The sequence below is a fragment of the Sitodiplosis mosellana genome, unplaced genomic scaffold (assembly GCF_009176505.1).
Source record: "Sitodiplosis mosellana isolate CC-2019 unplaced genomic scaffold, AAFC_SMos_1.0 Smas_scaffold_21, whole genome shotgun sequence".
NCBI lineage: Eukaryota > Metazoa > Arthropoda > Insecta > Diptera > Cecidomyiidae > Sitodiplosis > Sitodiplosis mosellana.
Genome location: NW_022595263.1, coordinates 134046 through 146275, shown reverse-complemented (window position 1 = coordinate 146275; position 12230 = coordinate 134046). Strand labels below are relative to the sequence as shown.

Sequence of the window (12230 nt, the reverse complement as noted above, 5' to 3'; positions counted from 1 at the left end):
GATAAAATCGAATCCGAATTTAAGGGAGAAGGTGTCATTTTAAAGCCACAGGTAAAATACTGTATCGCATCAGCAGCGCCTAACTGAAATTCGTAATAATATGCATTTGGGTTAATTTTCCAATTTGCGTGTGCGACGATGATTAAATCGTCATTTGACAAGAAAACACTCGACGAATGTATGCGAAACATGTCATAACTGCCGTTTTATCATGCACACCAATGCCACCGTTTTACCTGTAACGGCAACGTCAATGCGATGTTATAAAGCCATAAAGAATATATATTTGACTTCGACACGTGACATTGTTTTCCGGAGAATTACCATATTTTTTGCCGCAATGAAGCATGCAATTGCAGCCATCACAAATGTGCGATAACGGATCAAAAGGCTAAAAACTTCATGATAAACGTGATCGATGGATTTAGATGTGTATGTGTTGATAGCAGCGAACGAATGCGAACACATGGAGCACGGGATGCATTTCACATTTCATAATTAATTTGTTTGCGTGCGTAATCCAGCCTAGCCATCTGGTGTGTTGCGGTGTGAAGCCAAACATCGGTAACTCTCGATGTATCAAAGTCGATTTGGAAATTTGTATGAACATTATTCAATATGTTCTGTTGCTTAGTGAAAATGTTGTTCATTCCAAACATATTTCAATTAAACCTAATCAAACGCATTTCAAGTGGTTTGATGCGGCTCATAAACCAAATGTCATCCACTGTGTCTACCAACGCTAATTAAAGTGTCACATTAAAAAAAAATCTCTCTTTTGATAACCGCATTTGGGAGAATCATCGCGAGTGAGTCTTCAAATTACATTCGATTGAAATCAATTCAGTAAAAAAGATTGGCGATTCAACGTCTTTTTCCAGTATCCAATGTTCGTTTTACAAGCGACAAAATGATTCCATTTGCCTACAAAATGCTGATCTCATGAAACTTTGATTTATAGTGACGGATTAACCTTAACCACAACCTTTGTGTCGTGCTTAACGGCTTTGTGATGCTATCGATGCTGAAAATTGAGCATGGGAATCTTCTCTTTTAACGCACCATGATTAATGCACCCATTTTTGGGTGTGATCAAGAAAAGTGTTCAAAAACCAATTGATTTGCATATTATCGTTGCATCGATTAATAAAGTTACTGTTTCGTTCCAAGCAGAAGAACGGCTTGAATGCGATGGGATTTGAAATCGTTTTGTTTTTATTACACCAAAGACAAACAACTCTTTCGACAGACACCAGCGAATTAATTTCGAATAAAATGTTGTCTAAATATAAATTGCCGTGGGCCAATGTTTGGGTCATGTTAGACCAAACTTGGTTGTGTCTATTAACCAATTCGCTTGCTTTGACTCCATTAGATCGGATATTGCAACAGTTTAAAAATCAGCTTGTGTAAATAGAATGAGTTGGTTTAGTAGCAATTACTCCGGAAGGCACACAGTGGTATTCAACGCCGTTTCGTATCCCCTTGTGGCAAAGATATTAGGTTCGCCCGCAAGCTGCCGAAAAAATATTTTTAGCCATACCATGAGATCATGATCGGTAAACAATTCTCGAGAAAAAAAAGTTTACACAAAATGAATAACAAACAATGCAAAGGAACAATGAAGGATCAAACGAGAAAAAAATACACACAGTAGCTGTTATTATCTAACCAATTTGTGTGTTTTTTTTATCTGGCTTCAGTTGCTGACTGTCGTTCGTTCCATTGTTTGTTTTCTTTCGGCGGAGTTCGTTCATTAAAATAGAAGCGGCACTCTGTTGGGCGCGCTTAGGTCTCAATGTATTGGGCCATACGCAACAGGAGCGAAAACCAAACATCGAATGAAAGTGGCAATGACAAGGACAAGGACAATGTGCACCATCTAAGCGATGGTTAGATGCCACGTGCCAATATATTTGTTTGCTCTCGCTCACACAATTTCTTCTGGCTATTTGTTTTGTTAGTGAAAAAAAAAACGTTTTGTGTACATTCGCAGCATTCGGTTTATTGTGTCGCTTGATACAAATTATTGACAAGCATTGAAGTGATGGACATGTCGTCATTGGAACTCAAATAATTGGGATGGATAAAAAAAAGGAAGCAGAGACATGCAAAACACCGTGGAATGCTTTTGTTTGTTCTCATAGCTTCGACCGACCGTATTTGTGGTCATGCTGCTTCACTGGGTGGATGCTATTCTCTCGAATTAATTGTCATGGTTCTTTTTTTTTCGACCATGAAGAGAAATTTCAAAGCGGCCGACGGCTATTCGAATTCCTTTTTTTCCATCATATTATTAATAAACCAAACTGAAATTAAAATTACAATTACTCAACAAAAAACCAATCGTAAAGTAGGTCACTTTGCTGTTGTTACCGAACAAAAAACCAGAAACTTCATTAATTTCCGCGTCCGGAAATTGAAAAACGAAGCAAAAAAACAAATTGTTCAATTAATTTTCGAGAACTTTATATTTTTCACGCGAACGATGTTATATCTGTCTTCGGAGTGAACGAAGCTCTTTTTTGTGTTCTTGGATTGACGGATGATGCGTAGAGATGCTTCTTCAGTGAGCCGACATGTAATATGAGCGTGGACAAAGCGCTCTTTATTAGAATAATGATTAATGAAACATAGACCATTCAAAAATCAGCAAACAAATCGACCGTTAACAAGCGCTTTTTCAGCACGCTTTCAACGGAAAATGGAAATGCTTTCGACTGATAATTCGGAAACAAGTAAAAAAGATTATCCGTGAATATTCACTTCAATAAATGTATAAACGCCCATCAATTAATTTCTATCTCGGTCAAATGGAAGTGGTCCCATGCCTGTGACTGTGAAACAAATTCGGATCAATATTTTTTCGGCTCTCTATCTTTTCCCAATGTGAATTCAATGAACTCACTCCAAAGCATTTTTTTTTTCGGTAATTTTTTCATGCATTGGAAGATTTTTCACTCCGAAAATTAATGAACTCGATCGCTGCGGTGTCGGATTCCTTTGTTTTGTCGTTTTTGTTCCACCGGTTCTTTTTTGTGTATTGTCAAATGGCTTGGACGTTATCTAAATTCCATCAAAATGCTGAACAAAAACTCAGCTGTGATATGTTAGAGATTCCCCCTCGCATCGGGCACGCTCATCAAATCCATCAATAAAAGTTGAATGTTTTCATCAATCGGAAAAACGGTGTATATTTTATGCATCATTGTGCACGATTCTCTTCTTTCAAATGGGTGCAAATATATGGCGACAAACTTAATGGACTTACACAATTTTTTTATGATTAAAGCGATTTTTTACGGTAAAATGAGAATTGACATTTGATCGATAATTCGTGAAATGATTCTGATAAATCCGAGGCAAACGAATAAAAGGGACGATTTAAGCAGTTTTTTCTCTTGTGTGGTGCAAAAGAATGTTTCCGTATGAAAAATGGAAATGTATTCAGGAACAATGAACTCGAATGATTGACAATTCGATGAAATCGGCGTGTTTAAAAGGATTTTTGTGAAAACACCCCAAATGTTATTCCGTGTGTATACGTTTTTTCCACAAAGTAGGAAAAATAATTATGCGTTTTGACTTAAAACCAGTGCGAAGCGATTTCTCTACGTTGTGTCGATAGAGACGGATAAACTGCTTTAATTCGGGTAAACGGCGCCAAAGTTCATTGTGAAACTGTCGAAATTTTTTCCCGATGCTCATTGTCTATTCGGACGATTAATCGATTGCCGAATTTTCGATTGATTGTATTTAACTAGTTCATATAGGGACACTGTGTTTTTTTCGTCTTCCAAAACATATCTATACCCGAGGGTCGATGCACACAAAAACACAAACCAAACAGTGAGCAAGCACAGCAGTGGTGCATTCAAGTTATCTTCGCTATTCGCTATTAAATGGGCAGATGTTTTACAAACGTACATGTGCGCTACTGGAGAGCGAGCAACGGTGCAACCAAGAAAATAATAGGATTTCGGTCATAGGACACCACGAATGGAAGAGGAGAAGAACCAAAAAAAATAAATGTTACACAAAATTAGTGGAATTGAAAAATCGAGGAAAAGAAGTAAAACAATGGAGTGGCTTTTGTTTTTGAATTTGTATGATATGGAGTTAGCTAGCGGAAACACAGTTGGAAATGGCAAATTGAATTTTTCGATGAGCACTGTGCAAACAAAGAGTGTTTTGAGAGAGCGTTAATTTATGTCCATAATAATTGTAGAAAATGAATAAATATGGCACGTGCTCTTGAACATGATAAATTGCTTGATTCCATTGTTGACACACTTGAATTTAGTTTTTTTTGTTCTTCAATCGCCATCGATGGATGTGCAAATAAAAACGGCATTTGCTCGATGATTTTTGGTGATTTTTCCGTTACGATTACAAACTTATGATTCAATTGAAGATGGACTGACATTGACTGATGCACAACCGTTGAAATATGGCTCATATTTAATGCAATTTAAAGGGGAAAAAAGGTGTTATGTGTGTGTTTGTGTGTTGACACACGTCAACAGCACAGCACAGGCACAAGGTGACAAACAAAAGTGCATGCAACCATGTACTTAATAAACGTTTTGTGACTGCATCATCTCATTTATTTTAATTGATTTTCAGAATGACTGGCCACATTTCAGTAATTACCTGTTTTTTTATACGTCGAGCTTTATTAAATTAATCATTATATTGGCTCCACCGAGCGTTAAATGACAAACATGGCATGGAAATTACACAAAAATTGCAGTTGAATCATCAAAATGCAATTGATTTTCGCTTGAAACTATAATTTTTTCAGCATTATTCCCTTAATCGCAATATAAAAATATTCAATCAACCATTTTCAATTATTTTTATGTGAATTTCATTCCGTTTTTTTTTTCAAATCGAATCTCATTCGTTCAGTTAATTTTTTATTTGAATTCTGTTGAGTAATCGGGTGAATATAATGAAAAACAGCGTAAACCTGCTGCAACAATTAGAACGCTTAAAATGGGAGTGGATTGCTTACCTGCTGTAAGAAGTATGGAGGTAGCACGCATCGCTGATCATCTAAACGGGAGCACTGTACACGTTCCAAGAGTTCAAACAAATCGTTGGTAGCCACTTTGAGGCGTTCATCGCTGCTTGTCTTCGTCGGTGAACGTAACAATGGTGCATTATTTAACGGTTGATCTGATTGTACGGTAGCTGTCGTCCAAGCACCCATCGATTGGCGTCTGCGCATAGAACGAGGACACAAAAGAAAAATTGTCATTTCAGTTAAAAAACCTATCTCAGTTTTAATTTAAAAATAACAGAAAATAATCGCTTTAAACGATGGCAACAAAAAAGTTTAGCCTTTTACATTACAAATCTGTGGCTGTTTTTGTTGTGGCTTACAAGGCATTATACAAACAATAATAATAATACCAAATTTTTTTCATTCTATTTTAATTAAAACTAACGGTGAACATTTCAGTCTACCGAATACTCTGATGCTACAGTTGCGATGAATCTCAACGAAATTCGTTACGCAAAGTAAAAACAAGATTAGGAGAATAATGATAATGCGGATGGGAGCGCTCGCTTGTTTGCTGCAAAAATCGCTGTGCTGTGGCAGAAATACAATCCAGTGGTTGGAATAGTTGCGGTAGGTCCATGAAGACAGTTCCTCTCAATAGAAGGGAGATGTGTAGATATGGATGGTGCACAACCCCGTGCTAACAAAAGAGCTAAAATGTATTTGTGCGTCAGCAGCATCGGCAGCAGAAGCAACTGGGCTGGCTATGAGACGCAAAAACTCCGTGCACAGGGTCATGGTTGAAATGTGAGTGACATGAAATGTTCGTTGAATATGCATGCAAATTGAATGCGAACTAATTTTGGTTTCGTTGGTTTTGTGCAGACATTCCATAAATAGTTGCAAGTGCATAGTGAACATTGCAACAAAAAGAGAGTTGCAAATTAATTTACGGTGAAATTGGTTATTTTCTCTCGTTCTCTCTCTCTCCCTCTCTTCCGTTCTATTAGTCTTTTTGATGGCAAGCGCCCACAGAACGATGCTAATTAATTTGAATAAAATCAACCAGATGCTCGGCATCTGCTGTGGCCCAAATGCGAACTGAATGCAAACGAATCAATAATAGTACAACAAGTGCAGCAATGTTGTGTGAGGCAAGCGATTCGTTTTGCGCGCGATTGGCATTAAATTCATTAGTCGCGCTCAAAGGCCATTCACCATTCAACAAGGTACACAAATTAACCGCACGCTCTCTCGTTCTCCCCTACCTTCTTCTCGTTTTCGCATGTTCGCGAGAACATTGTGTCGATAATCAAACTCTATTCCGCCGAAATTGAAAATTGTTCGGCGAGAGAAAAATTTACTGCGAACTATAGAGTGCTAGCATTTTTCCAGCTCGGTAAAAATAACATGTCGTTGCTTGCGTTGCCAATTTCATTGCAGAATTGAACCGCAGAGCCGCATGTCTATGCGCATAATATCTCGTGCTCGTAATTTTCCATCGGCGAGTTTTTCCAATGTTTGTTGACATTGGCTCGCGCGTGGTCTCTCTCTCTCTCGTGTCCGTTGAACGCGCTAGCTGCTCTTTTTTCCGTTTTTCTACTGCACCAATTCTTTTCTGCCAGTTATCACTTCAATTTATGGCAAATAGTAATTGAACTGAGTGCACTGCATGTATTACAAACCTGTCGCGCTTGCAAATAACAACCATGTATAATTACGTGTCGTTTCGTTACACTTGCAACTGTTGTGGCAGCCTGAGTACAACACCAGAGACAGACAAACACGCACGCACACAATCTCACTCGCCATTCTATTGTACTCTAGTTTTTTTCTTCTTCTTATGCATGCCGTTTTAATAACAGATATTATATTCGCATAAATTGTTTGCTTCTTTTGGGCCGGCCGATAAATTGAAAACGTCGCTGCTATATTGCGTGATCTTAATAATAGAAATTTCATTTGGATCGGTCGTTGTATTTGCATCGAATAAAGAAAGAGATCTATTGATTTGCATAATGGCCCAACCAACGCCGATAGCCAATAATTTATGAGTTACCACTTGGCCTTTTTGTGTATGCGACCATTTGGTATTTTGTTTTCTGTATAAAAATGCGAAATATTTTCTATAAATTTCTTTCATTCCATATGTGGCCGTAACGAATTTATCTAAGACGAAGAAGCGACATGAAATCGAAAGTGAAATTACTTGTTCGGCGCACAAGTGCAAAAACGTAAAACAAGCGTAGCAACGAATTAACGCAAGCACACGCTTCGCCTTTTTTCATTGTCTTTTATGTTTTTTTTTTGCTGCTTGCTGTTACACATTCTACAACAATTAATAATTATTTTAAATGAATTCATTTGAGTAATTTATAATTTTTTTCCACAAAGACGCATATTAATGTTGAATGGAGAGAGAGGAGAGCAAAAAAAGAAGCAAACGTGCAGTGGGCGCATCATGGATTCGTGCGCTCGTGCCACGTCGTATGTCAATGGCATTAATTTAAAAAGTTAAACGGTTGATTTGAAGCATTTTTTAACGTAACACTATTCTTTGCCATTTTTGCATGTGTTCACGTACGACGACGCACAGAGATTCAAATAACGACAGCAGCAGCAGCAGCAGCAACAACAACAACAACAACTTGATCGCCAGCCGGATTAAATGGACTTTTGCATTTCTTCGCACGCGCTTAGTTGTAATGGAAATTTATGTGTGCAATAAGCGTGTTCTTTCTTCGCGTACAATTTATTCAATTTAAGAAATGATCTAAATGCGCATATATTCCGTAATCGGTAACAGGAAATTTGGGAGTCATGTTTAATTTGTCGGAAATGATTTGAAAATGACACAAAAAATACTCAAGCTGAACGCATATTCACATATCGACTTACATTATTATATCGTCCAAGCAAATGCTCTTTTCTGCAGAGAGCGCAGCGCGCACGCTGCACAAGAGATTATCTTTCAAGCTGCTAATAAATTGTTATTTCGTTGCTATGGCATGTCTTTGCCATTTGGCGCGTATACACACATACACACAGTGTTTATTGTAATAGCGTCCTAAGCCACAAACATACATTGTGACCGCAACCATTCCAACATTATTTTCGCTGTGCTGCATCCACATTTCGGTGAGCACAAATTAAATGTGTAAATGAATTTATGGTTGTGATTAAATTGCAGCAAAATAGTAATTATGTTGAGCTTGCTCACTATGTCTCTATGCTAGCTGTGTCATTTTGTGGTCGAGTACGTAGAGCTCTCTTTGGCTCTCGCCAAATTGGAATTTCAAAAATTCAACACCAAATGGCCAGAGTAAAATCCGAACCAAGTAAATTTATGACGGTTCACCAGCGCTGTAGAAAAAGTCACTTTGTTTTCATATTAAAAATGTGAACAACAAATGATGTGTTACATTTTCTAACGCCTCTGACATAATTGTGGAATAAAACCCAAATGAGAACAGCAGATAGAAAAAACACTAATTTGGCCATTAAATTTAAATTATGATTTAATGAGCACGGTTTTCTGAAAACATGCAGCATAAACGAATGCAATAGGAATAAAATTAATGAAAATTTATCTGACTAGTATATCACTTGGGTGGAAAATGTGATATATTTCTCATTTTTATTTCAAAAATGTATACTGACCAGCGAGAAAGCGATATATCTTGTGCATTTCATAACAGCGGAAGATAGACCGGCGACGAATTTACAGTATTTATCATTTCAACAATCCATGTGCCAAGCGATGCAAAACAGCAAAAAAAACGATCGACAAATAAAATTGTCAAGTACCCCGACCGAATGGTTAATGCATGCTTCTAAGCGCATTTTTACCATTGTATCTATCACCGTTAATTCCATTGTCCATCCATAAATCACACGCCAGAAAAAAAAACACACACGATATATCCGAAAATGCATAAATCACAAGATGTTTGCATACACAAAAGAGGCGACTGCATTTCCTAAATGCCGTTTACATTGCACTGACATCCACATCGAAAGGTAGAGAACAACAGTTTGTTGGCTCGCTCTGATTTGAATATATACATACATGGAGATGTTGGGTTGCCAAGGGACCGTATCTGAATGCATTTAAACATCAACAATTTAATGGCACATTTTTTATGCATACACTGTGTACAGTACTCATGGCTGGTCGTTTAAGGGACATACAGAAAAAAAACAACAAGCTAATGCTGTTTTTTATCACATATTCCCCTCCATTCTGATCACGGTCTAAAATCAGAGTATAACCAATCTAATGATTTATTTTGACCAAGGAAATGCATTTTCGTGATTTATGTTGACGTGTTTTCAAGTTTGAATATGAGATAGACGTGTGCGCGAGTGGTCTAGCCGCTAAGTTATCAATGGTCAGCATTCATTTTCAATCTATGGTTTTTTTTCGCCTGTGCCTCGTTCAGTGCGCACTACGTTATCCACGGTCACTATTTAGCGCTTGAATAAATAATTATTCACCATTTAGACGACACTTCCTCACGATAGAATGATCTTGATTTTGCGATGATTTTTTCTGTGGCGCATCCAAACAGCTGTCAACTTTTGTAAATTTATCGAAACGAGAGTTGCAAACAGTGAACACAAAAAAAAACACAGTCTTAATATCAAACGCAAACAACGTTTGAAAAAAAAATGCGCATATGGACTAACGAGATTGGGAATTGAAAAATGTTTCGGCCCATAAAACAGGAAACAATTCAGGAGCGTCGTAATGGAAGAAATGGAAAAAAACGCAATTTGCATATGAAATATGAAATTGTCTGCATAAACAGTTGCGCCTCTTGAAAATTGGCAAAATGGAAATTTAAGCAAGCTGAATTGAAAAATTGATTGAGCATGCAAATCGGGTTATGGCAATGTAGGTGCAGAACACTTCGATTCACGTTCTTTTTTCACTCTCTCGGTGTTTATTTTGCATGTGGCTGGTGAGATTTTATGCAAGAATTTTCGGTATTGGCATCGTGTGTCGAGATTTTTTCGTTGCCACCAACATTCATCCGGTTGCACGTGGGATTCAGTTAGATAACAAAACCGCTCTCAACGGAATGTTTCGATGGGAGTGAGAACAAAAAAAAAAAGATCACAAGCAACTCAATAACACTGGCATGGTTCAAGAGAATACATTTAACGATAATTTCGATGCAAACAACTATTTTCGGTTGGAAAATTGAAAAAAATGGTCTTTCCTTTTTCCGCATAGTTTCTAATATCGTGCGGAAACTTTTTTCATGAGATAGTTCATTTTCTGAATTGGTAGTTTTAATTTGGGGTCTTGTTTTCCAAACACCGGATCATCTCGCTATACAATCCAACTAAAGTGTCGCTAAATAACATAGCCGACAGTTCAGGTTTTGCTTATTATTTTGCCGGAATGCCATTTTCGCTTCTCTAAGCATTGTTCGCTTTTTTGTTTGCATTTATCTTTATTATTATCCTCTGCGCAATTCTTCACCATTTTTTATGACTCAATTCAAATACACAAATATATCATATCGCAATAACAATATAATTGCATTATAAAAAATATGTTTATTAAACCAGGACGTTGGATTTATGTGTATGGGTGCGCGTGCGCGGTTCCTGCCACATTTTAAAATTGAAGAAAAAAATGAAAATCAACTGCTACAAGTAACTCGATGAATTGCACGAGTCATTGATTTACAAGTTCTAACGAGTTGATATCGCCGGATGCCAAACTAAATCAATTGCATCACAACGTACCCAAATTAACGTGCTAAAGTAGCATCAATCGCGCGACAGATAACCTTTTTCATATATCCTCTCTTATTTATCCGTATATTTTGTTGTTGCTTTCGCTCCGTGCTCAATGGACCAACGACAGCAGCATGAAAATACACTCGAAAAAGGTAATGAAGAGGGTTGCGAATTTCAGTGTGCTCGTGTGCACACAGAAACCCATCGGACACAATGGAAAGGTAAAAAACACTCGCAGAGAGACAGCAGAATGAGCGCGGTAAATCTTTTCAAAGAGGAAATAATGTTTTTGAAAAAAAAATCAGAGCGAACAGCAGAAATCAATTGAATTTTAATATCAAAACATTTTTGCTGGCTTTTTCATGAGTCGTCACACACACGTATACATCATGATCCAACCAACGAACACACAAAATTAATGGCTCAACCATATTTTCATCTGGTTTTTGTCAAACGACGAGCATTCGCAATGCTCATTCAGAATATCACAACGAACACGAAATATTATTTAATTGTTTGCACTCTCTCTCTCTCCTTCTCGCTCTGCCTGAACCCGTCGTATGGGTGAGTGTTCGAATGCGTATGATGTGCATTTGCACAGAATGCTGCGAATGAACGAGGGAAGCGAACGAGAGAAGAATGAAAAAGGCAAAAGAATGTATACGAAAAATTTTGCAACACAAGCAAAAAAAAATGGAATGAACCCCCTCGCAGTGCGTTGCATATCTTGTTTTCGATACAGCAAATGAAGCTGCTCGTAGCTCGATATAAATATACATCGGGATTTGAGTGTCAAGCACATAAGCATCTTGTTTACAATGCAGCATAGCAGCAAAGGTAGCAGCAACAGCAGTATCGCAAAAATATGACAGGCGACATAAATGATTTGAAACAGAACGGAGAAGCAGCCTTTTGATATATAGAAAATTATGCTATGCACAATCATAATAAATATGTCAGCGTTTGAACTATAAAATCCAGGTACAACAACAAGCAACAAAACAACAAACAAACTCTTGCCCATCTACTTTGATTCGGTTTTGAATAATGTTTTTTTGTGTTGTATTTTGTAAATAAATAATAGCTGATTTGAAATGCAAACAAACTGTCGGTCTCGTCTCGTCTCTTGATTGGCGTCCGTTCCGACAAACCATTTGTGCGAAACTATGTAAATATGCGCGTGTTTACTCGAAAAACTCCTGGCATCATTTGTTATAAAAAAAAATCCAGATCCTGTGGCTCAAACCATTTGCCATCATTTTTCATACGAACTCTGCGCTCATCTTTCTTCCACTTGAACACAACAAATTCCGGAGCAAAATAATTACATTGTAAAGACTGTTGAATTAATTGACATCATAATGGCAAAATTGCGGCAATAAAACGGCAATGAGCGTCGTCTTTGTTACATGGTCCAAACGGTTTCCATTCCATTCCATTATGATTCATTCTGTAGTAACAACAATGT

At 37.4% G+C, this 12230-nt stretch overlaps 1 protein-coding gene across 7 annotated transcripts in view; it reads right to left on the bottom strand.

Annotated features, from left to right (window-relative positions):
* Nucleotides 1-12230, bottom strand: part of LOC129568685 (rap1 GTPase-activating protein 1) — a 144656-nt gene that overhangs the window by 51373 nt on the left and 81053 nt on the right. For all 7 annotated transcript variants that reach the window (XM_055446900.1, XM_055446899.1, XM_055446903.1 and 4 more), the window contains one exon: nucleotides 5018-5225. In XM_055446900.1, coding sequence (XP_055302875.1) covers nucleotides 5018-5225 — 208 coding nt within the window. The remainder of the gene's footprint in view (nucleotides 1-5017; nucleotides 5226-12230) is intronic.